Raw genomic sequence first — 22,841 nt, 5'->3', positions numbered from 1 at the left:
TAGCTCAGTGGTAAAGTGCCCCTGGATTCAATCCCCAGTATCATAAATTAATTAATCAATTAATAAAAATTTAAAAATCTGGACATTCTGATGCCAACCTTAAATCCTAGCAACCTAGGAGGCTGAGTTAGGAGGCTTGCAAGTAAGTTCAAGGCCAGCCTCAGCAACTTAGACTCTACCTCAAAATAAAATACCGCTATCTTCTAGTATGTAGTCATAATTAAACAGATAACTAGGCTGATACCACAAAATTGGAGCATGGACACTCAGTTGGGCAAGGTTGTTGGCTACTTCCTGGTGGTTTGTTTCTTTGCTTTTCTGAATGCCACTCAAAATAAAGAGAATGACTGGGGATGTATTTCAGTGGTAAAGCTCTACTAGGTTCAATTCCAGTACCAAAAAAACTTTTTTTAGATTATACATTGTGGAATGTATCTCATTGGTAAGCATCCTTGGGTTCAATCCCTGGTTAAATGGCTCAATTGTCAGTACTACAAAAAAAAAAAAAAAAAAAAAAAAAAAAACGGGAAAAGCACCATGTCTTTTGTAATTATAAATTATGAGTATTTCATAGGCTTTATTTAGGTCCTTTAAAAGAGAAAAATATTTCTTCAAATTCCAATATTGATTTAAATATATTCATTAGAATATTACTTAAATGTGTATAAGCATAAACCCAATTGTAAACTCTTATGCTCTTAACAACTGTACAGCCAAACTAAGAAAACTACAAAATCAGCAAAACTCGATTCATTTGGCATATATGTTGTTTGCTGAAATTACTGTTGATGGCTTCATGGCTGGGTTTTTTAAATTTAGTGTTACTGTACTACCACTCCCCCCACTCGTACCCCATACTGAGAGGAAAAAAAAAATTCTGCTTTTTACATCTTATTTCATGGTATAGAACAGTATTATCCAACAGAACATTTTGGAATGATGAAAATGTTCTTTATATCCACTGTCTAGTTTTGGTAGCTACTGACCACAGATGTGACTATTGAGTGCTAAGAGACTAATTTTTTAAATTTTAAGTTTAAATGTAGCTCATAGCTGCTATATTGGAAAGTATAGTAGAGCATTCAAGGCATACTAAATAACCAAGACTGTAGTCCCCCTTCCATGCAGTAGATCTGAAAACTTAGTCCTCCTGTGTGTCTGAAACTGTACCCATTGATCAGTAATTCCCCTTTCCTCACCTGCTCACCCCACAGTCTCACCTAACCATCATTCTGCTCTCTACTTCTGTAAGTTAAATAAGATCATACAGTATTGTCTTTCTGTGCCAGGTTTAGCATAGGTTCTCCAGGTTGATCCACTTTGTCACAAGAAACAGAATCCCCCCCCACCTTTTTTTTTTTTTTTTTTTTTTAAAGAAGATTGAGTAGTATTCCACTGTGTAGGTATACCGCATTTTCTTTGTTCATTCATTCATTAATAGACACTTAGATTGGTTCCATATCTTGGCTCTTTTTGAACAATGTTGTAAAAACATGGAAGTGCAAGTATCCCTTCAACATGATTTCAGTTCTTTTGGCTATATACTCAGATGTGGGAGTATTACATAATGTAATTGATACTGAGTTTTGAGCATAGTAATTATATGACCTTTATTTTTCTTAATGGGTCAGCGATCTAGAGCAGCCCTGCAGAGGTACCTGTTCTACTGTAATCGCTATATGAACCACATGCAGAGTCTACGCTTCGAGCACAAACTGTATGCTCAGGTGAAGCAGAAAATGGAGGAGATGCAACAGCACAACATGTCCTGGATTGAGGTGCAGTTCCTGAAGAAAGCAGTTGATGTCCTCTGCCAGTGTCGTGCCACACTCATGTACACTTATGTCTTCGCTTTCTACCTCAAAAAGAATAACCAGTCCATTATCTTTGAGGTAAGAATGAATTCCCAGAAAGGGAAAAAGCCCACCTTGTGTTGTAGGACTACTTGGTTTTTCATAGATATTTGTAGAGGGTTTTAAAGATTCCCATTGGTTCAGACAATGTTGATAAACATAGTATTTATTAGAAAGATATGAGAAATTTTTATTTTTTGTACTAAACTCCATTCAAATTGATGTATTTAGCCAGCTAGTAACTAAGTGTGCAAGTTCTGAAATGAGCCCTAGATTTGAAACTTGTCTTGGCTCTGTTGATTTGGAGCAAATTACTTATTTCTCTTTTAAAATGGGAATATTACCTTTTTAGTATATTACGAGGTTTGAGAGATCCAGGTAATTTGTTTGTGCACCACCTGTCACATCATAAGTTCTCAGTAAAAACCTTTATTCAGACTCGACTAATCTCTGCTATTAGAAGTTAATATGATGGTTACTTATTGTGGAGAGTGATGACTAAAAGAGGGGCTTTAAGCAGTAAAGGTTTTTCAAGTAAAGATGATCATTTAAAATTGATGCATGAAATATTGATACCCATAAGTGGGTTGACAATAATACTGACTAGCAGATGGAAATTTAGATGAGTACCTTTTATGGAACTGGCTATAGTTCTAAAGGATAATAAAATTTTAATTTTCTATACATTGTTTTTTTTTTTTTTTTTTTTTGCGGTGCTGGGGATCAAATCCAGGGCTTTGTGCTTGCAAGGCAAGCACTCTACCGACTGAGCTATCTCCCCAGCCCTATACATTGTTTTCTGAAATAGGTGTACCAGGTATAGCTGCAGCAAAAATGTGAGCAAAAGTGGGTTTTGGTTTTTAATTCAAGTTTCCTTTGAGTTTTTAATAAAGAATAGCTTTCAGATCTAGAAGGTTCCAAAAGACTTTCAGTTCTTTCAAATTGTCCTCAGTATTCTTGCAGAGGCAGTAGTGGATAGATTTGTAGCTTTTTTGAAGTTTTAAAAAATTGTTCTGGAAAAGAGAGAATATATTCCTATAGGTGAAAGTGTCAGTGTTGAGAGTGGTCTGTAGTCAACAAACCAGTTAAAATGGTTTATCTTTTTGCTTTAATTTGAAGGCAACATTTATTATGTATTATTTCTCTTGCAGAATAACCAAGCAGATCTAGAGAATGCCACGGAGGTGCTTTCGGGCTACCTCGAACGAGATATTTCCCAAGATTCTCTGCAGGATATAAAGCAGAAAGTACAAGATAAGTACAGGTAAGATTTTAATAGCTGTTGTGCAAAATTTTCTTCTAGTAGTGGTCTCGAATGCCTTAATGGTGAAGTTTGGTATTGTGAAACTTGTGTTTAACATAACCAGCACTGAGCAGTTTCCCACAGATTTTTTTTTATGTCCATTGGGCAACAAGTTACAGATAGTAGTACGGGTGAAGCATAGAGGAAGAATTCAACCACTTATCATACTGTCTGATTCTACTTTATTCATTTGTTACCCATAAGGAAGAAAGATCTTTAAAAGGAAAAGTGGGCATTATGGTGAGAGAATAGAATTGTTGGTATTATCCTGGGAATCCTGGATCATGGCTCTTGACAAGTGAGCTGTACAAACTTTCTTTTTAGAGTTTTTATTAGATTTTTTGTTTTTTTTTCTCTCTTAAAGAGAGAGACACTCTGTTATGGGAGTAGAAGATATTTCAGAGCTATGGCATCTCTTAAGCTACAGATGTAAAATGTTTGATTTCTCAACACAAAGCTCTTTTCCCCTAATTTTATCCTGTAAATGATAATATCTTTTTAAATAGTAGAAGGAAACTGGGAATTTGGAAGACAATAAGATTTAATCCTAACTAATGATTTTTACTTTTCTTAGCCAACAATAGCTATTACATTGTGTTTATAACTTTCATAATTAACAGATTTTACAGTTGTGAATAAATAGCCCATGAAATTACTCCTTTCTGAAATAGTTAACTGTAGAGCTATGGGATTAAAACATGATTCCAAAGGTTCATCAGAACTTAAAACACTTTATATGACTCTAAAATTAGAGACTGGAAGGCCTAACTTTCAAAAAAATACTTGTGACATTAAAAGCAGTTTGATGTATGTGTACATCTAGACCTTGAAAATGTGCCTATTAAAAACATGTTCTTGATTCTATCTCTAGATAAACTGTAGGGATGCTTTAAGAAAAATATGCCTCTCTTTTATTATTAGAGGCTGACGACAAGTTTTTGTTTTTGTTTTTGTTTTTTCTCTTTGACTACAGATACTGTGAGAGTCGACGAAGGGTTTTGTTACAGCATGTGCATGAAGGCTATGAAAAAGATCTGTGGGAGTACATTGAGGACTGAGAATGGCCCTGCATAAAATGAACTCTGAAAACTTTACCATCTAGAGTGCTCATGCAATTAAAACAAAACAAAAACACAAACACAAACAAGGAGGCACTAAGCCTATTATGATACCGCTGGTCTGTAGTACCAGAATTCTGTTTTGTTAACGGAAAGTTTAAGTAAATTATATTGTAATAAAAAAGGTAGATAAACCATTGTACAACAGTATTCTAGGCCGCCAACAAAAGTGTGACAGACACACTAAAAGCCCTCCAACTTTAACTTGTAACGTAGCTTCATTCTCAAAGCTGACTCCTTTTTTCTTTTTCTTTTTCCTAAGTGTAGTACAGTTTCAAATAGCTCCTTGACACTGCTTTTCATGTCCAAACCAGCCATTTTGTTGTACTTTGGTAAAGTACCTCTTTCCCTTCTTCCCTTACATACAAATATACCCACACACACAGACTGACTCTCTTTCTCTCATACCCCAAGGTCATGAGTGAATGATGATTAGCTCCTTGTAAAGAAAATTCTTGGGATGGGGAAGGGGGTAGGCAGCAAGAGGATTAAACAAACAAAAAACAAAAAAACTTTGTATATGACTTTTAAAACAAAAGGACAACACAGTATTTTTCAAAATTGTATATAGCGCATATGCATGGACAAAGCAAGCGTGGCACGTGTTTGCATAATGTTTAATTACAAAAAATATTTATTCTTTAAAAATCTTCAAGATTATGTCTATTTGCTGTGCATTTTCTTTTAGTTTGCTTTATCTTTCCAGGGTTGGGGTTGGGATAAAGGGTGTGTTTGTTTATTACCTCTGGAAGACCTAACTAGAGCTCTTCAATTTCCCTTTCTTGAGATTACTTTGCCCTTTCTGGTTTTGTTATGTCTTTTGCTGGCCATGGGCCTCATGCCTTGAATTCCCAGCCCTGGATCAGGAACAGGGCAGTCAAGTTCTGACTAAATACTCTGGCCTGTTAAAGACTACAACAGGAAGTTTTGATGCCTCAGTTCATGAATGATCCTGTTCTCCGCTGTTGCCCCCTCTATGGCTTTATGCCTCTCCCCAAGGCCTTGTGCACCCATGTCATGCACACAGCTATAGGCTTCCTAGGCGCTCCCTCACATCCAGAGGAAGCATTTCACAATTTTTTTTTTCCTGTTTTTGTTTTCCCTTAATTGCTGCTTTGAGCCTTTCAAAATTTTAGTTATGGCTCTTACCCCTTCTCTTCATTAGGGTGTCAAATAGAATGTTTTTGCTTTAAATATAAATAAATAGCCATTCACTTAGTCTAAAATTGTGAATTTAAAATGGCGGATATTGAAATTGCTTGTGTGTGTTGCTGTGGGTTCAGTTTGAAGGCAAACACCCCTAGAACATGGTATTCCCATCCAGTGTATTTAACTAGAAATCACTGAGTTTGCTTCTTTTCTATTGTCAGCAGATAGGAGAATTAATAATGCATTTTAGCTGTGATGTCCATTTTTATGAAATTTCTACTAAGAGCTATGTTAAAAGTAAAGGATGGTGGTGGTTTTATTAACTATATACTTGTTTAGGCATTCTGGCTGTGGTATTTTTCAACAGGTCAGCATCCCTAAATCTGTCAGTTTTATACAAGTGTGCAGAGTGAACTAGGCAACTAGATTAAGAGGTCTAAATATTAAGACCAGTTTTGGCTGAGGACCTCTTTGTCTTCCTTTAAATGTCTTGTGCCTAGGGAGTGTTTACCATTTGTGAGGCAGCTATGTCTGCTCTTGCATTGTACATCTTATTACTCCATTGGGAAGTAGGTTCACTTTCCTCTGGCCTTTTGCCTAAGTTAGGCTTTGCTGAATCAACCCTACTTTTCCTTTTAGAAAAGGTTGTTACATGAGATGTACTTGCAACTGTTCTTTTCTCATCAAAAATCAGTGAATGTTTGCTGAGTGTATTATGCTGCTTCCTTAAACCACTTGTTGCTTTAGGATCGACTTTTCCTGTACGCTTTTTCTTCCCTTTCCTTGCCACCTCAGGTGCAAATCTGAACTCACTGTCTGCTTCTTCCCTCTTCTCTTCCTTCACCAATCATCCATTTGACTTTATTTTACTTTAAATTACTGTATCAATCTTAAAATATATTTATCAAAACTAAAGAGATCCCCCTCCCCTGTAACTTTGAGAAACAACCAGAGTTGCTAAGTAGACACATGTGACTCCCTTAAAATGCTTTGTGTATGTGTGGTGTTTAAAGAAAAATCTCTGCAGTATCTAGGTTTGAGTGTCCTACACCCTCCTCACTTGCTCCCTTTGCAACAAGTATACAAAAACAGTGTGTGCACTTAATAATATCAGCCCCCACCCATGGAGGAACAGTGCTTTCTAGAGATGCTTTCTAGTTCCAGTGTTGGCATACTACCTGAGGATATTGCAGTTGTGGGTGCATTTCCTAATTTCATATGGATCAAGGTGAACTGTCTTTTCCACTTCCAAGCTTTTAACAGCTATCTCTGTATTTGACGGAATTCCCAGAGTTAATTGCTTTCATTGTTAGCTTTAGCGCCCCTTTCCCGCTGGGATAGGCAAGCCATATTGTGTGACAGCTTCCCTATTTCACCTAAGTCTATCAGAGGGCTCTATTCACAGTAAGCACCAGGGTCTCCCTGTTTTCTTGAGGTCATTTACATTGTCTTTTGAAAAGTGCATGCTTCATTTGTACAATTCATTGAATAGCAGATGGACTTAAATGACTTATAAAACGATTTTGATCCAAAGCTCAGGACACAAACAATAGTGGTAAAATGGAGTAGCATATAATATCACCAGACTAAATTTTGTGTAATTCTGCTGCGACCCAGATTGTATGTTTTATGTGTGTTTAAATAAATATATTAAATGCACATGTGTATACATACACACATAATACAACAGATCCAAGACTGACTGACTTAATTTGAAATGGTTGCATCTGCAGTGTAATATGTGGTTCAGCCTTGATTAGGAACTGAAATTTAGTAGAAGAGAGGAAAGGACTTAATGTGACAAATTCTTTTAGCTATATATCCCGGTATAGAGCACTTGGGGGATGGGATGGGGTGGGTTGGTGAGACAATCAGATCGGTGAATTGATTAAATGCTCCTAACCCTGTAATTTTGTGCATAGAGCACCCTGTGCTGTGGAAATAACTGTTCTTAGATTTTCATTGTAACTGGACTGTTCAGGTTGCCCAGAGGGAAAGAACATTCCTAATTCTAATAAAATAAACTTTTATTTTGTTATTCCATTAGTTACTTATGTTTATTTTAGAGTTAAAAAAAAGTGACCTATAGGTGGCTAGTAGCCACTTTGTATGTATTATGTACCTTATTCACTGTTTAGCTACTTAATATGTCAAGATTTGTTTCAGTTTCTTTGCATTTAGCCCTTGGTTAAATGAAGCCTTCAGAGTATTTTATTGAAAACTTTCCAGTTTCTTTGTCTTGAACATTGAATTTAGATTGCTATTTGTGTTTTTAACAGTGATACACATTAGATGCTTAATAGATCTTTGAATATTTAAATTTTATTTTGGTACTGGGGATTTAACCCAGGGTTGCTTTACCACTGAGCTACATTCTCAGCCCTGTTTTTTTTTTTTTTTTTTTTTTTTTTTTTTTTGAGACAGGGTCTCACTAAGGTGCTCAGGGCCTTGCTATGTTGCTGAGGCTGGTCTCAAACTTGCAGTCCTCCTTCCTAGCTGCCTGAGTCAGTGTGATTACAGGCATGTGCCACTGCACCCAACTGAATATCAATTTTTTAAAAGATAAGATAATATCAAAAGTCATTCTCAACCTCAAAACTCCTTTATGTTACTCCATTTTGCTCACTGTTAGAAGCTGATATTTCTGAAAGGGCTGAAGCAGGAGAATTTTCTTGTAGAAAGTCTCAAAGTTGGAGAGTTATTGCTATTCTAAGTCCAGATTTTAGGCAGTTTAATTTGGTTTTATTGGGTCTATAATTAGAGTTCACAATTTTCTTCAGTCTGGGACCCAAACAACATCAAACTCTACCTGTCTATATAATTTTCTTATTCTCATCTCAAAATGGCCTAGTATTCAGGATCAGGAAATGTAGTTCTTAGATATATATAGTGTTGTACTTTTAAACCATATCAAAGACTACGTGAATGCCTACCACTGCTACTGATAAAGAGTCTTGTTGTATACTATTTGTGATTTTTAATTTGTTGTTGGCAGAATTTACAACTAATATCTTATATTTTGCCTCATTGTTAGAAACCAGCCATGAATAGAAACCCTTTTCATCATGCAGATTAGGGTAGTAAGTCCTCATGTAAAGGTGATTATATGTAATGGTTGAAAGTAAATGATTTAGCATGAATAGATTTGATAAATAATGCCCAACTAATTTGTAGTTGTTGATCTAGTTATTTCCAATGTAAAGAATTTTGGGTAGTATTGGAACTTGATACAGGATTTATTTTATTACTGATAACTGAAAATGCACCAAACAACAGATATACATTTGATTTCAGCCTCATCCTTGGAATTGAATGACCTTTGGAGTTTTAAGAAGATTATAAACAGTAAGCATTGTGGGAAGTGAGTGGAAAAGTAACTAACATGAGAGTCTTATGGGAAGCAGTTTTCAGACTATAATATGATTTGGGGCTATGGATATGCTTTTTTTTCTGGCCATAGTATGCTACCCAGCATATTGTGGTAGTAATCCAAGGTCTCAAAGTAATTCAGAAGACTCAAAGTCAGATGTCTACAAGAGTAGGCTTTGAGAGGTAACACTCATTCTGTTATGCTTTGTTGTTTGTTTTACAAAAATATCCTGAGGGTCAAACAAAAGTAAATGGACTACAGGAGCATTGGCACACACCTGTGATCCCAGCTCCTTGGAAGACTAAGGCAGAAAGATAGCAAGTTTTGCTGAGCAACTTAGTGTGACTCTGTCTCAATTAAAAAGGCTGGGGTATAACTCAGTGTTAAGAGTCATTGGCTAGCACACATGCACTGAGTTCCATCTTCAGTCCAGGGGTCAGGGTGGACAAAACCTACTTAAAAACAAGCACATCAGTGCTAACTTCTGATAAAAAGCTGTAGGCTCCCGAAAGCAGGATCATACCTAGGAACTGGAAAACCATTTTGGACCCTTATACTGGTATTGTCTGTCATTTATATCCACATCATTCTATCTTCAGCAGTTTCTGATTTTCTTGTTCCTTACTCCATAACTTGAGATTGGACCAGACACAGGTTGAACCAATGCATCTGTGGCAGGATCATCAGAACAAATGTGGCTTACCCCAGTGGATAGGATGGCTGATCTTGGAGATCACAATTAGCTTTATATGCATTGTAGAAGTTGTCTTACAAAACTGAAATGCCACAAAAGTTTTCTTTTTAAATAAATGTAAGGTACTAGTATATAATAGGTCATTATGGCTATTTATTGTTTACTAAATGCTTCATGTTTGTTTCATTTAAATCCATAATCCCATTATATAAATAAAATACAGATTCAGAGGAAGGCAAGTGGTGGAATGAAGTCTCAAACCTAGGTTCCTTCGGTCAACACCCAAAGTGCCAGGCACTTGGGGAGGTACAGCAGTGAACAAAGGGTCTGTTGATTTGTCTGATGCTCTTAACTCTTCTACTTAAGAGAATGTATTGCCCAGGGCTACTTAGCCGATTAAAAGAGCTGAAGCCACAGTTGACATTTATACTATATGAAACACACTATAGCTGCTGCTCAAACAGCCTTACCCAAAAACACTGGCTAAAATTTCTAGACTAGAGGACCTTTAGCCTTTGATTGCCTTGAAAACTCAATAACCAATTCTTACTTGTAGCTCTTTTCTGTTAAGAACACATGAATATATGGCTTACATCCCCCTTGCCGCCCAGACACATTTGGGAGACACCCTAACAATTTAATGAGAGTTAAGAAATACAAGTCTCCATACTTCAAAGCCCTTTTCAGAAGACCAGTCTTACTTTCAATTAATATTAACTCTATACCTAAAGTAACATTTCCTGAGTTAACATCTGATGTAAATTTCTCTTCCCTAATACATGTGTAAAAGTTTGATCTTTACCCATCAAACTGCCTGCCTTTCACCACAGAGCATTCAAATTTCAGGGTGAAAATCTGGAGGGTGGTTATACAAATACAAAACCAATACCCTGTAGTTGACAGTGTTCCCTATAAAGCATGTAGACTGAAAATGTGTTCCTATAGATTTTAGATTTCCTTCTGATGATCCCAGTTTTCTTCCGTGTGCATAATAACAAAGCAGTGTCCACTTCAGTGCACATTAAATGGCTATTAGAATTTTAAATCTAGGCCTTGTGCAATGTGGATCAGGCTCTGTGGAATCAGTTGGCAAAATTGAGATGCCTAACAATTGAGCAAACAGAGCAGGATTTTGTCCTAAAATTTTGGGGGGACCCTATCCAAAGATGCTACTTGAATGTCCCAGTTTTCTCTTGCAGGGTAAATCTCTTGCTATGTGTACTCCCACCTTTGCAGATCACCATTTTCTTGGAGAACAGCATCATAAAGTGATAATCATTTACGGAGCAACTTTTGTGAGCCTTCTTGAGCAGTAGACATCCTAATGAAATGCACTAAAATTGTTTTTGCACCTGCTCTCAAGTCATTTATAATCTAATAGCTGGTCTTCCTGGTATAAACAAAGTTGTTTGCGTGCTAATAAATTCCTACCACATATCGTGACTTGTGGTTCATTTTTACCTAACTAGGGCAAATGGTAGAGTTTTCTAATAAGGGATGAAACATGACCTGAGTGTCCACCTGCTTTGGAATAGATGCTTGGTTTGAATAGGAAATTATTTTGTATCTAAAAATCCTGATAATAAATTTGGAATATTGTAAAAGTCTTGGCAGCAGATGCCAGAAAATATGCCTAATGGTTGGTGATAGTGTTTTGCATGACTTTGAAGAATTAGTTTTTACCCTTTCTGACCAACTTGCAATAAAGTAGGCTAAAAAATGTATTTTCAAAGAACTCTGTGATGTATTCTTGTAATAACTTAGTACAAGTCAGTGCCTTACAGTGATCAATTGTTTGCACACTAACTAATGTAAATAAGATGGTTGGTTCTGTAAAATTGCTTTACAGGTTCCAAATGCTGTTTTGGGGGGAATCCAGACTGTGTGACCTCTAAGATAAATTTCATAATCAAGCAGGCTAACCCTGAACAGATAGGTGCCCTCAAATCACTGAATTGAGCAGATCAGATAGGTCAGTAAAGAGTTGGAAACGGATGCCCTCAGAATTCTCACATTTTAAATTGATATATAGAAATTTATATATAGTAAATTGCAAACACATCTTAAGTGTTCATTTGGGTATTTTGGCAATGGTGCACATCTGCGTAGTGACCACACAAAAGAAGTTAAAGAATATTGCAATTAAGTTCTCATCAAGTACCTTAAAAATCATCTTTGAGCCCCATACCACTCCAGTGATCACTTGGTGGTTTTTATCACTAATGATTTGTTTTGCCTGCTTTTGAATTTTATGTAAATGGATCATAGGGCATATACTCTTGCATCTGATTTCTTTCATTTATAATGTGTTAAAGACTCATCCGTATTGTATGTATCAGTGGAATATTCTTTATTGCTGAACAGCATTTCATTCTATAAATATACCACAATTCGTTTAGCCCTTTTTTTTGAGAAGGTTGTTTCCAGTTGGGGCAATTTGAGTGTTTTTGTTTTTTACTTTTTTCGTAGATATGTGTTTTCATTTCACTTGGATAAATATCTAAGAGTAAAAAATTTCTAGGTCAAACAGTAAGCTTGTGTTTATAAGAAACTGCCCTCCTATTCCCCACAGTGGTTTTACCATTTTGTATGCCTTTCAATGATACATGAAGTTCCAGTTGCTTCACATCTGTCAATATTTCCAGTTAAATGTTTTTATATTAGCTATTTTTAAAGGAATGATGTAACTGATTTTTAATTTATGTTACTGTTACCTGATTAATAATGTTATAAGTACTTTTTCCATATGCTTATCTTTCATCTGCATATCTTTAAGTAACTTTTCATGTCTTTTCCCACTTAAAAATTATGTTGTAGCCAGACACAGTGATCCATCTTAAATTAATGGTTTTGAGGTTTTACAGTCATGGTTGAGGGTTTTAATTTAGGAATATGATCCATTTCAAATTAATTTTTTCTAACAGATTGAGGTTTCATTTTGACAAGGATATTCAGTTACTGTAACATTCATTTTAAAAGATTTTATATTACCCATTAGATCTACTTAGCACTTTGGTTGAAAATCAGTTGATTAGCTGGGCATAGTGATGCACACTTATAATCTCAGCCACTTGGGAGGGTGAGGTAGGAGGATCATAAGTTAGAGGCCATCCGCAACACCTTAGCAAGACCCTGTTTCAAAATAAATAAGACAGACAGACTAGGAATGCAGGTCAGTGGTAAAGTGCCCCTAGGTTCAATCCCCAGTTTAATTTAAAAAATATGCATTGCGCTGGTTATTCTAGATTATTTTCATTATTTGCTTTGCCCTACAGATGTTAGAATGAGTGTCATTTTTCAGAAAGGGCTGCAGGAATCTTGATAAGGTTGCATTAAATCTACAGGTCAATTTAAGAAGATTGAATATTTTATTATATTAAACCATGAATATGGTATGCATTGTCATTTATTAGATTTTCTGTTATATTTTTATAGCAATGTTTTGTAGCTTTCCTTGTATAGGACTTGCTATCTTTCATAAGATTGTTTTTCCTTAGGTACTTGATTTTTTCAAGAAATTATTTTTATTTTTATTTTTATTTTTTTGTTACTGGGGATTCATCCCAGGGAGGCTTAACTACTAGCCACATCCCCAGCCCTTTTTATTTTTTATTTTCAGGCAGGATCTTACTATGTTGCTGAGGCTGACTTTGAACTTGAGAATCCTCCTCCCTCAGCCTCGCGAGTTATGGGATTACAGGAATGTGCTACCGTGCCTGGCTTAAGTACTAATTTTTGATTCCAGTTTTCTGTTTGTTTGTTGCTAGTATACAGAATTAAAATTTCTTTGTACATTGATCTCATCCTGCCACCTTGCTAAAATTTATTACTTTTAAACATAATGTAGAATCCATACAGTATTATATATGCACAAAAATATGATCTGCAAATAACATTTTTATGCCTTTTATTTTGTTGTCTTGCCCTTCTACACTGGCTACAACATCTACTATGATGTTTAATAAACATGATAAAATACAGATCCTTGACAGATGTGGTGGTGCATACCTGTAATCCCAACCACTAAGGAAACAGAGGCAGGACTATAGCAAGTTTGAGGCCAGCCTGGGCAAATTATCAAGAACCTATTTCAAAATTTTAAAAAGGTTAGGGATGTAGCTCAGTGGTAGAGGGCCCCTGTGTTCAATCCTTAGTACTGAAACAAAAACAAACACATATTTGCCTTGTTCTCAATATTAGGCGTAAAGGTTTTGTTGTTTTACCAAGGAGTGTAATATTAACTGTAAGTTTGTTTTTTTTTTTTTTTAAATAAATGCCCTTTGCCAACCTGAGGAAATTCATTTCTTGTCCTAGTTTGCTGAGAATTTTTATTAGCAAAATAAAATTTAGTTTGCCTAATTTCATCTGATTTTCTTTTATTATCATAGGGTTTTATTATGTTAAAACAGTATATTTCAAGGGTTGACAAATTATGTCCCATGGGCCAAATCTAGCCCATGGACTGTTTTTGTGCAAAACCTTGAAGAAATTTTTACAAGGTTTTAAAAATTATTATTTTTATTTTTGGTACTGGGGATTTATTTAACCCAGGGATCCTTTATCACTAAGCTACATCCCCAACCCTTTATTTTGAGACAGGATCTTGCTAAATTACTTAGGACCTAAGCTAAGACCAGCCTCAAACTTCCAATCCTCCTGCCTCAGCCTCCAGAATTGCTGGGATTACAGATGTGTGCCACCATGTTCTGCTTGGCTTATATTATTTGAAGGTTATAAAAAGGAGAAGGAAGAAGAGGAGGAAAATGAAGGAGAAGACGAGGTGGAGACTGTATGTGATCTGCAAACATTTTTACTATCTCTGTTGCTCTAGAATAGCATTGTCAAATAGAACTTCCTACAATGATAGGAATATTCTCTGTCTGAGCTGTACAATATGGTAGGTAATTAGTGGTTATTGAATACTTACATGTGGCTAGTGTAAATAGGTTTCTAATTTTGTTTAATGAATTTAAGTAGTTATTACCAGGGTCTACTTTATTGGAAGGTGCAACACTTAATATTATGTATTATTGTACAATTTTTGTTTTATATTTTACTTATATATACCATAAACCCCACAACACTTCATTATTATTGGTCTTCTTATTTTCCAGCAGATCTAATGTTCCATCTGATATAAATTCTTCACAGTCTGAAGAACTTTTTAGCATTCTTTCATTGCAATTTTTCTAGAGGTGAATTCTCTCACATTTTATCTGTCGGAGAATGCCTTTAATCTTATTTTTGAGGGCTATTGTAATTGATACGGAATTCTAATTCTATGATGACCTCTTATTCTTTCAGTACTTTAAGGAAGTTATTTAATTATACTCGGGTCTCACTTGTTTCTGGTGAGAAGTCCTCAACTTAATTTTTGTATCACTGTGGATAATGTGTTCCCCCAGATGGTCGTATCTGTTCTTTCCCTTTTGCTTATAGCAGGTTTACTATAGGTCTGCATGTTTTCCTTTGTATTGAGATTACTGAACCTTTTAAACTTTGTTGATGTTTTTCATTAATATTGGATAATTCTTGATGATGATGTCTTCAGATATTTCTCATTCTATACTCTTCTGAGATTCCAATCTCATGTTTATTAGATGATTTAATATTATCCTACAGATCTCAGATGATTTTCCCCCATTCTTTTTCTCCTTTTGGTTTCAGTTTGGATGCTTTCTCATGATAACCTGTTTTTAATTTTTTTTTTTAATTTATAATGGCTTAAATTTTTTTTTTCTCAGTACTGGGAATTGAACTCAGTGGCACTCTACCACTGAGTCACATCCCTAGCCCTTTTTATCTTTTATTTTGAGGCAAGTCTAGGCTGGCCTGAAACCTGTGATCTTCATACCTCAGTCTCCTGAGTAGCTAGGATTACAGATGTGCACCACTGACCTGGCTTCATGTAATGAATTCATTTCTGGCATCATATTTTTTACTTCTAGCATTTCATTATGTTTGTATAACCACCACTTTCTGCCAGTCTCCCATTTCTTCAAGCATGTTTTCCCAGTGGAAATTTTTTAGTGTTATCATAGTTATTTCAAAAACCTTATCTGAGGACTGGGGTTGTAGCTTAGTGGTAGAGCACTTGCCTAGCTTTTGTGAGGCACTGGGTTCGATTCTCAGCACCACATATAAATAAATAAATTAAATCAAGGTCTATCAACAATTTAAAAAATACTTTTTAAAAATACCTTATCTGTTGATTCCAATTATTTTGACCTTGACCAGATTTTTTTTTTTAGCATTTTAACCAGAGCTGTTAATATTTATATATTTGTTTATTTTTTTGGGGGTACTGTTTAACTCAGGGGTGCTTTACCACTGAGCTACATCCCCAGACCTTATTATTATTATCATTATTTTTTTGAGATGGTGTCCGTAAATTGCTTAGGGCCTCCAGCTTTTGATCCTCCTGCCTCAACCTCCTGAGTCTCTGGGAGTACTGTTATGTACCACCATGCCTGGCCAGAGTTAATTTAAAGATCCCAACTGATAATTCAGCATCTGGGTCTTCTCTGGTTCTGCTTGTATTGAACCCTTCTTTCTTACCATTGGTCTCATTTTCTTGTTTTTGTACATATCTTGTATACAGTTGTATGCTTCTTTATATAGTGATCATCCCCCCCAGACTGCACATATGATAGTAGTTCCATAAGATGAAAACTAAACTGAAAAATCCCTATTACCTAGTATTATTACTGAACCTTTTCTGTGTTTAGATATGCTTAGGTACACAAATACCATGTGTTAAATCACCTTCAATATTCAGTACAATAACATGCTATATGGATTTGTGGCTTAGGAGCAATATGCTATATACCATGTAGCCTAGGTGTGTTGGAGGCTATTCCATCTAGGTTTGTGTAAATATAGTCTATCATACTTATGCGATGATGAAATTGCCTAACAAAATATTTCTTGGAAAGTATTTTGTTGTTAAGCAACACATGACTATATCTGATTGTATGATGGTTATTTTAATTAGGAAAACCCATGAGAGACTGAATAAATATCATTTACCTCCAAAATGGGTGTGCCCATTTGTGTTTCAGGCACCTTGCACAATGGTTCAATTAATCTGATATATATTTGACCTAGAACTGAACCTTACGTAGCTTTGATTTGGTTCACTACTAATTACAAGTATTTTGAAGGTAAAGTGAGAATTTTACTTTAGCAGGGCCTGGATTTGGGATGCTGGCAAGATTCCAGAGATCTGACTGCTTAACAATCTAACCATCAACTTTTGGAAATAATCTCTTTCTCCCTTTCTCTACTTTATAGCCTTGATTCCAGGCTTTTTTGGTCATCAGGATGGGGCAGGGGCATAATTCTCTCAGCAGTCTCTTGGGCCCGTCTTTAATCTTTTTTTTTTTTTTTTAAAGGAATGACCCCAGTACCTGGGGGATGATACTTTCCACTCTCCTGCCCTTTTTCTAAGTCTTCAAGAGTGTCTCTGATGGATCCCTCAGCTCTCCTACCTTGCCCCCTCATTTTAAAAGATATTTTGCACTTGGAAAAGGCTCCTCAATGTGGTGGATTTCTCTTTGCTTTCCTTCTAGTATTCACCTACCTCCAAATTTGGTATACTACATCTCTGTACATGGTTAAGATCTAAGAGGTAAGATTGGTGGGTGGGTGCAGGCTTCCTCTGTGGATTTGGGTCTTCCCAGATATTAGTCATACCAGCCTCTATGGGGCTGTTAAAATTTTGTTAACTTTCAGCGAGTTTTCTCTTTACTCCCCCTATGGTGGATGATTCTTCCTAGCATAGGAAATATGAGCAGAAATACAAGCAGTGATGAGTCTTTTCTCTCTTATGAAGGACTTGGCATTTTCTCAAGTTTGGTTTATGGAGGTTTGTGTCCCTTCCTGATGAACTTAAGATATTTTTTTATTTTCAAGCTAAAATGGCTTCTTTTGTTATTTGATAGGGTAGGAGCTTATTGTCCTGTGACTTCTGCATACAAAGCAGTTGTGAATTCCAGGAGTGGGAGTTTTAAAATGGTTTTATTTACATGTTTTGTTAACTTCTCTTAAAATACATGGATGATTAAAAGTTAAATTTTATAGAATTGTAAATAATGAAAAGCAGTATCTGTCCATCCTAGGTCCCTTAGCCTTTATTCCCTCCACAAAGACAGATGTCTTACCAGTATCCTATGATTTCTTGTCAGAATTGTATTTGTAAAATGTGTAAATATCTCTCCCCTTTATTTCCCTTAACCAAAAATGGAAGCATATTATATTTTCTTCACCCTTCCACATACCTATTTTGCCATCTTGAGGAGTTTTACAAGCTGCATAATATATCTATGGATGTACCTTGGTTTATTTAAACAATTATTTGTAGTGAATATTTGGATGTTTCTAGTATTTTTTCTCACAAATGAAAGAGTAAGTATGCCTTTGCTCATATTCACCATTGACCATTGTTGAGTATATCATTAGGGATGGCACGTTTAAAATACTTTGTAAGGGCATATGAATAATATGAATATTTTATTTTATTTCAAAGTGGTTTTTCCTAAAGCGATGACTGGGCTCTTTAGTTTGTGGTATGGGTTTTGGGAATACTAGACACTTCAAATGAGGCATGAGGTGCTAGAGACATACCCAGCAGGTGACATGGGAAAAAAAGCTGGCTGTGGGCCCTAAAAAAGTACACATGACTTATTTAAATATTAAAAATGGAGAAACTCAGCTGTAGCTCCTTCTTTAAACTTATATTGCATCTGGGCACCTGAAATTCCAGTGACTCGAGAGGATTGCAAGTTCAAGGCCAGAATCAGCATCTTAACAAGACTCTCAACAATTTAGCAAGGTCCTGTCTCAAAAAAATAAAAGGAACTGGGGATGTAACTTAGTGTTAGAGCACCCCTGGGTTCAATCCCCAGTACCAAAAATAAATAAAAGATAAACATATTGGAGATACTATAAATTACTGATGTCTGATTCTTGTCCTGCCTCCTTAGTTCCTACATAAAAATAGACAAATGTCTATTGGTTGGAATGCCTTGCACAACTATATGATTGGAATGATTCTGATAAATGGGGTCACATTCAAGGAGGTTTTCTAAGGGAAACAAACACTCGTGTGTGACACAAACATGCTTTATGTGATCTCTAGGATTTCCCCGTAAAGGTACATTTTTTAAGAAGAGTTTTAAAATTAATTGAAGCACATTAAGTTTGGTGATTGCAATTTGAGGAATTATGTACTTTCTTATGAAAAAGGAACTTTCCTAGGAAGTTCCCTTCTTCCTAAGATCTGGGGATCAAAGGAGAGATTTTGAAACATACCAATGGCTTCTATTTATTGAAAGCAATTCATTTACTCCTCACAGGACCCCTTCTAGGGAGATTTTATAGTTTGGGAAATAGGCTTATGACCTTTCTACAAATGTCTTCTTTAAGGTTCCCCCGCCAATTTTTAGCTGTAGCATTCTCCAGTGGTACAGTTGTTTTAAAAGTTAGAAACCTGGTGGTATTCCTTTGACATTATCTCCTTTTCATGCATCCTCCCACATCCAATTCTGTACCTCAGGAGGTCTGTTCTATCCTCTAAGTTTCTTAAGAATCCATTTTTTTTCCCCATTTCTTTTGTTCTCTGTCTGGTCCAGGTGAACTGGTTTCATCATCTCTTGTTTGCAGTGTCTTTTATTCTCTCCTGATCATGCTGTTTTTTGCTCAAAACTCTCTAGTGCCTTCCCAATACCCTTACAATAAACTCCCTCATATGGCCTTTATGGATCTGCACCACGAAACTCCAACTTCTTCACCTTTTGAAAAGGACCTATTTCCCCTTTTCTTTTTCCAGCCACACTTGTCTTTCTGTGCTACAAACTGGCCAAGCTTCTTCCATCCTCAGGGCCTTTGCACAAATTCTTCCTTTGCCTTAGAAATCTTCCCTGACCTGCACATCCCTTCCCCAAGCTAATGCCTTATCCTTTAGGTCTCATTTAAAATATATCTTACCCAGGGAAAACATCCCTGTCCAAACAAGTCAGAGACTAGCTCCCCCTGTTATTTACTCTTATTTACTCTTTTATTTCTTCTTCTTAGCATTTACTACAATCCTAATGATACAGTTGTTTTACTTTTTTTTTCTATTATTGGCATAGGTAATACATACATATAAAATGAAATTCAAATTGTACAAAAGGTATAGAGTAAAAATTTTACTTCTGTTCCCTGTATCTTTGCTGCCCACTTCTCCTCCCCAAAAGTAACCACATTTAGTATTTTGAATATCCTTCCAGAAATATTTTCTGAGTATACAAGCAATTATGTACATAATATTTCTCTTTATTTTTGTCTTCTTTTTTAAAAAATACAGATAGTATATGCATTTTTCTGCACTTTGTCTTTGTTATTATGTATCCTGGCAATTCTTCTATATCAATATGTAAATAGTTGCCTCTTTTTTTCATGTGCCACATAGTATGGATTTATAATTTATTTAACTTCAATTGTTGGACATTTAGGTTGCTTTGGCTTACTGTAAACAATGCTGCATTGAATACCTTTGTATGTAAAGTAATTTCCCTCATCTATACCTATAGAATAAATTCCTATAATTGAAAAATTGAGTTTAAGGTTATGTGCATTTTTAATTTTGGTTGTCAACCTACTCTAAATGTAAGTTTTACCAATTCACATTCCTGCTAATGGATGAAGAATGCATGTTTCCTCACATCTGTCAGTGAAAATTTTTGTTCTTTGCCAATGTAAGAGATGAAATGTATCACTTGAGAATATTCATTTGCATGTGTTTCTTCCTTGCGAAGTCTTTTTTTTTTCACATGGTTGAGAAACATTTGTATTTAGTGAAATGTTTCTTCATAAGCTTTGCTTACTTTTTGTCTGACTGACTTTGATGCACTCTCAAGGTCATTCCTCTAGGTGCAAATATTCCGTATTTTGTTTTCTCTAGTTCCAGGAACTAGAATGAGGTTCTAATAAATGACTGGCTCAGGTCATGCAGTAGTTACTTATGACTACAAAGCCCACACGTTTCCTCAGGATGCAGAAGTAGTATTTAATTCACTCAGGTGAGTAAGGTAAAACACCTTAAGTATGCTGGGATATTAAGACTGTGAAGAAAGTCAACGAAATTTTTGTCTACAGTCGCAGCTACTATTTACTTTCATGCAGCAATGTAGGCTCATTGTTCGCTCTTCATTCCGAAGTCAGATTTCTTGTGAAATCTCCTGATTTAAAAGTTATTTCCAAATACTTTTACTTGCAAAACAAGACTGCCACTCGAATGCAGCAGGTTTGCAAGCAACCGTAAACAAAAATGGGAGGTTGATGAACCGAGTACTTAAGGACAACAATGAAAGCCAAGAAATGAGCAGTTGTGTGTGGAAAGCAAAAATGAAATTCTCTGCCTGAGGATCTGACCTTGAACCAAGACTCCTTCCTGCAAGTAGGATAGAATTAAAGGCAGTTTGGAGGCAGAGCAGGTGGCCGGAGTACAATGATACCATTTCGGATTGTGCTGTCCAGTCAGCGCGACAGCAGCGTACAGCCTTCTATATAGCTAGCGGGCTCTTTCACCCACTCCCCTAGAGCCAAGGCGTCTGAAGTGCCAACCACAACACACCCCGGGGCTCCCGGAAGTCCCCGTTCTCGGAGCCGCAGCTTTCCACTGAGCAATCTACTTCCTTCCTTGCTCAGGCTCCCCGCCCTTCCCAGTTCTTCGACTTCCGTTTGCCTCGTCGTCTGGGAAACAGCCGACTTCCGGCCGCGCAGCGGTGGGCGGAGCCAAGATGGCTGAGGAGGCATTGGAGTCGGTGAGCGCGGAGATTCTCTTTAGTGTCCTAACAGCCTGGGCTGGGCAGGGCAGGGCACAGCAGAGCAGGACAGGACAGGGCCGTTCCTGAGGCAAGCTGGCGGGCTACCTCTGACCGGCGTAGCCACCCCTGGAAGAGGCGGAGCCGAGTCTGGAGCGGCTGGGGTTGGGCGGGACGACAAGTGCTCCTGTTCTCTCCTGGAGATGGTTGCCTAGGGCAGGTCTGAGTTTTTTGCAGCCCAGAGCCCGTTCTAGGACTGGTCTCTCTTGGGGTCCGCTGGACAGAAGGGATTTTCACGGGAAACGGCCTTTTTCCTAGTCCGCTTTTTCTTTCTCTTGACGGTTTGGGAAAGGAGGCATTACCACTTGTGTAAAGACAGTTTCTGTTAATCCCGTGGATTAGAAATGTAATGAGATACAGCCGGGAAAGCTTTCACGTCACTGCCTTCTGTCGGTGGAGCGAGACCATGTTTTCTCTGTTGTGATTAAGTTTTGGAAAGTGCTGTTTGGTAATTCAGTTGGTTTGAATGAAGCGTTAACTCCACAGGATGACCGAGTAGCAGTTACTTAAAATTTTTAATTGACATATAACTGTTCATATTATGGGTTGCAGTGTGATCATTTACTACATATATACAATGTATAATGACCAAATCAGGATAGTTAGTACTTTCATTTCTTAAGTAGTTATCGTTTCTTGTGATTGATAAGCTTCGAACTCATTTTCTACCCCCACCCCCCTTTTGGTACTGGGGATTGAACTCAGGAGCATTTAACCAGTGAGCCACATCCTCAGACCTTTTTATTTATTTTTCAAATTTTGAGACAGGATCTTGCAAAGTTACTGAGACTGGCCTTGAACTTGCGATCCTCCTGCCTTAACCTCCTGAGTCATTGGGGATTACAAGCGTGTACCACCACGCCTGGCTTCTTCTAGTTCTTTATAAAATACGTAATAAATAGTCGTGAACTATAGTGACTCTACTGTGCTGTAGAACATTAGAATTTATTCTTATCTACTGTGTTTTGATATCTGCTATCCAATCTCCCTCTGTCCCCCTCTCCCCTGCTCTTTCCCAACCTCTGGTGATCACTGTTCTACTTCCATGAAATCAATTCTTTTAGCGTCCACTTATTTTTTAAGGGATTTAATCTTTATTATTTATTTTTTTAATGTGGTGCTGATGATTGAACCCAGTTCCTCACTCATGCTAGGCAAGCATTCCACCACTGAACTACAACCCCAGCCCTAGCGTCTGAATACGAGCAAGAACACTGGTTGACTTAGTATAATTCACTAAGTTCTCCAGTTCCAGCCATATTGTTGCAAATGATAGGATTTCATTCTTTTTAAGATTGAATTATATTACACTGTATATATGTACCACATTTTCTTTATCCATATGTTGTGTTTTCATTGTTGGACACCTCCATTGATTCCATGTCTTGGTAGCATGGATAGTGCTGCAATAAACATGGGAAAGCAAGTGTGTCTTTGATATTCCATATATTCTTTTTGGTATATACCCAGTAGTTTGATAGCTGAAT

At 36.6% G+C, this 22,841-nt stretch overlaps 2 protein-coding genes across 4 annotated transcripts in view; both read left to right on the top strand.

The window, feature by feature from the left end:
* The window catches only part of Arih1 (ariadne RBR E3 ubiquitin protein ligase 1), a 109,425-nt gene extending 101,964 nt beyond the window's left edge, over positions 1-7,461 (top strand). Inside the window, exons 12-14 of the mRNA XM_047541161.1 lie at positions 1,632-1,892; positions 3,005-3,117; positions 4,130-7,461. Coding sequence (XP_047397117.1) covers positions 1,632-1,892; positions 3,005-3,117; positions 4,130-4,214 — 459 coding nt within the window. The 3' untranslated portion in view covers positions 4,215-7,461. The remainder of the gene's footprint in view (positions 1-1,631; positions 1,893-3,004; positions 3,118-4,129) is intronic.
* A 13,783-nt stretch (positions 7,462-21,244) lies between these two features.
* Positions 21,245-22,841, top strand: part of Bbs4 (Bardet-Biedl syndrome 4) — a 49,375-nt gene continuing 47,778 nt past the window's right edge. Inside the window, exon 1 of one of the 3 annotated variants that reach the window (XM_047539176.1) lies at positions 21,245-21,294. Coding sequence is in view for 2 of the 3 variants with exons in the window: in XM_047539174.1 (XP_047395130.1) it covers positions 21,271-21,294 (24 nt within the window). In the remaining variant the exon portion in view is untranslated. The remainder of the gene's footprint in view (positions 21,295-22,841) is intronic. The other 2 variants (XM_047539174.1, XM_047539175.1) reach the window with 2 other exon arrangements.

The sequence above is a fragment of the Sciurus carolinensis genome, chromosome 2 (assembly GCF_902686445.1).
Source record: "Sciurus carolinensis chromosome 2, mSciCar1.2, whole genome shotgun sequence".
Lineage (NCBI taxonomy): Eukaryota > Metazoa > Chordata > Mammalia > Rodentia > Sciuridae > Sciurus > Sciurus carolinensis.
This window is presented reverse-complemented; position numbering and strand designations above follow the sequence as displayed.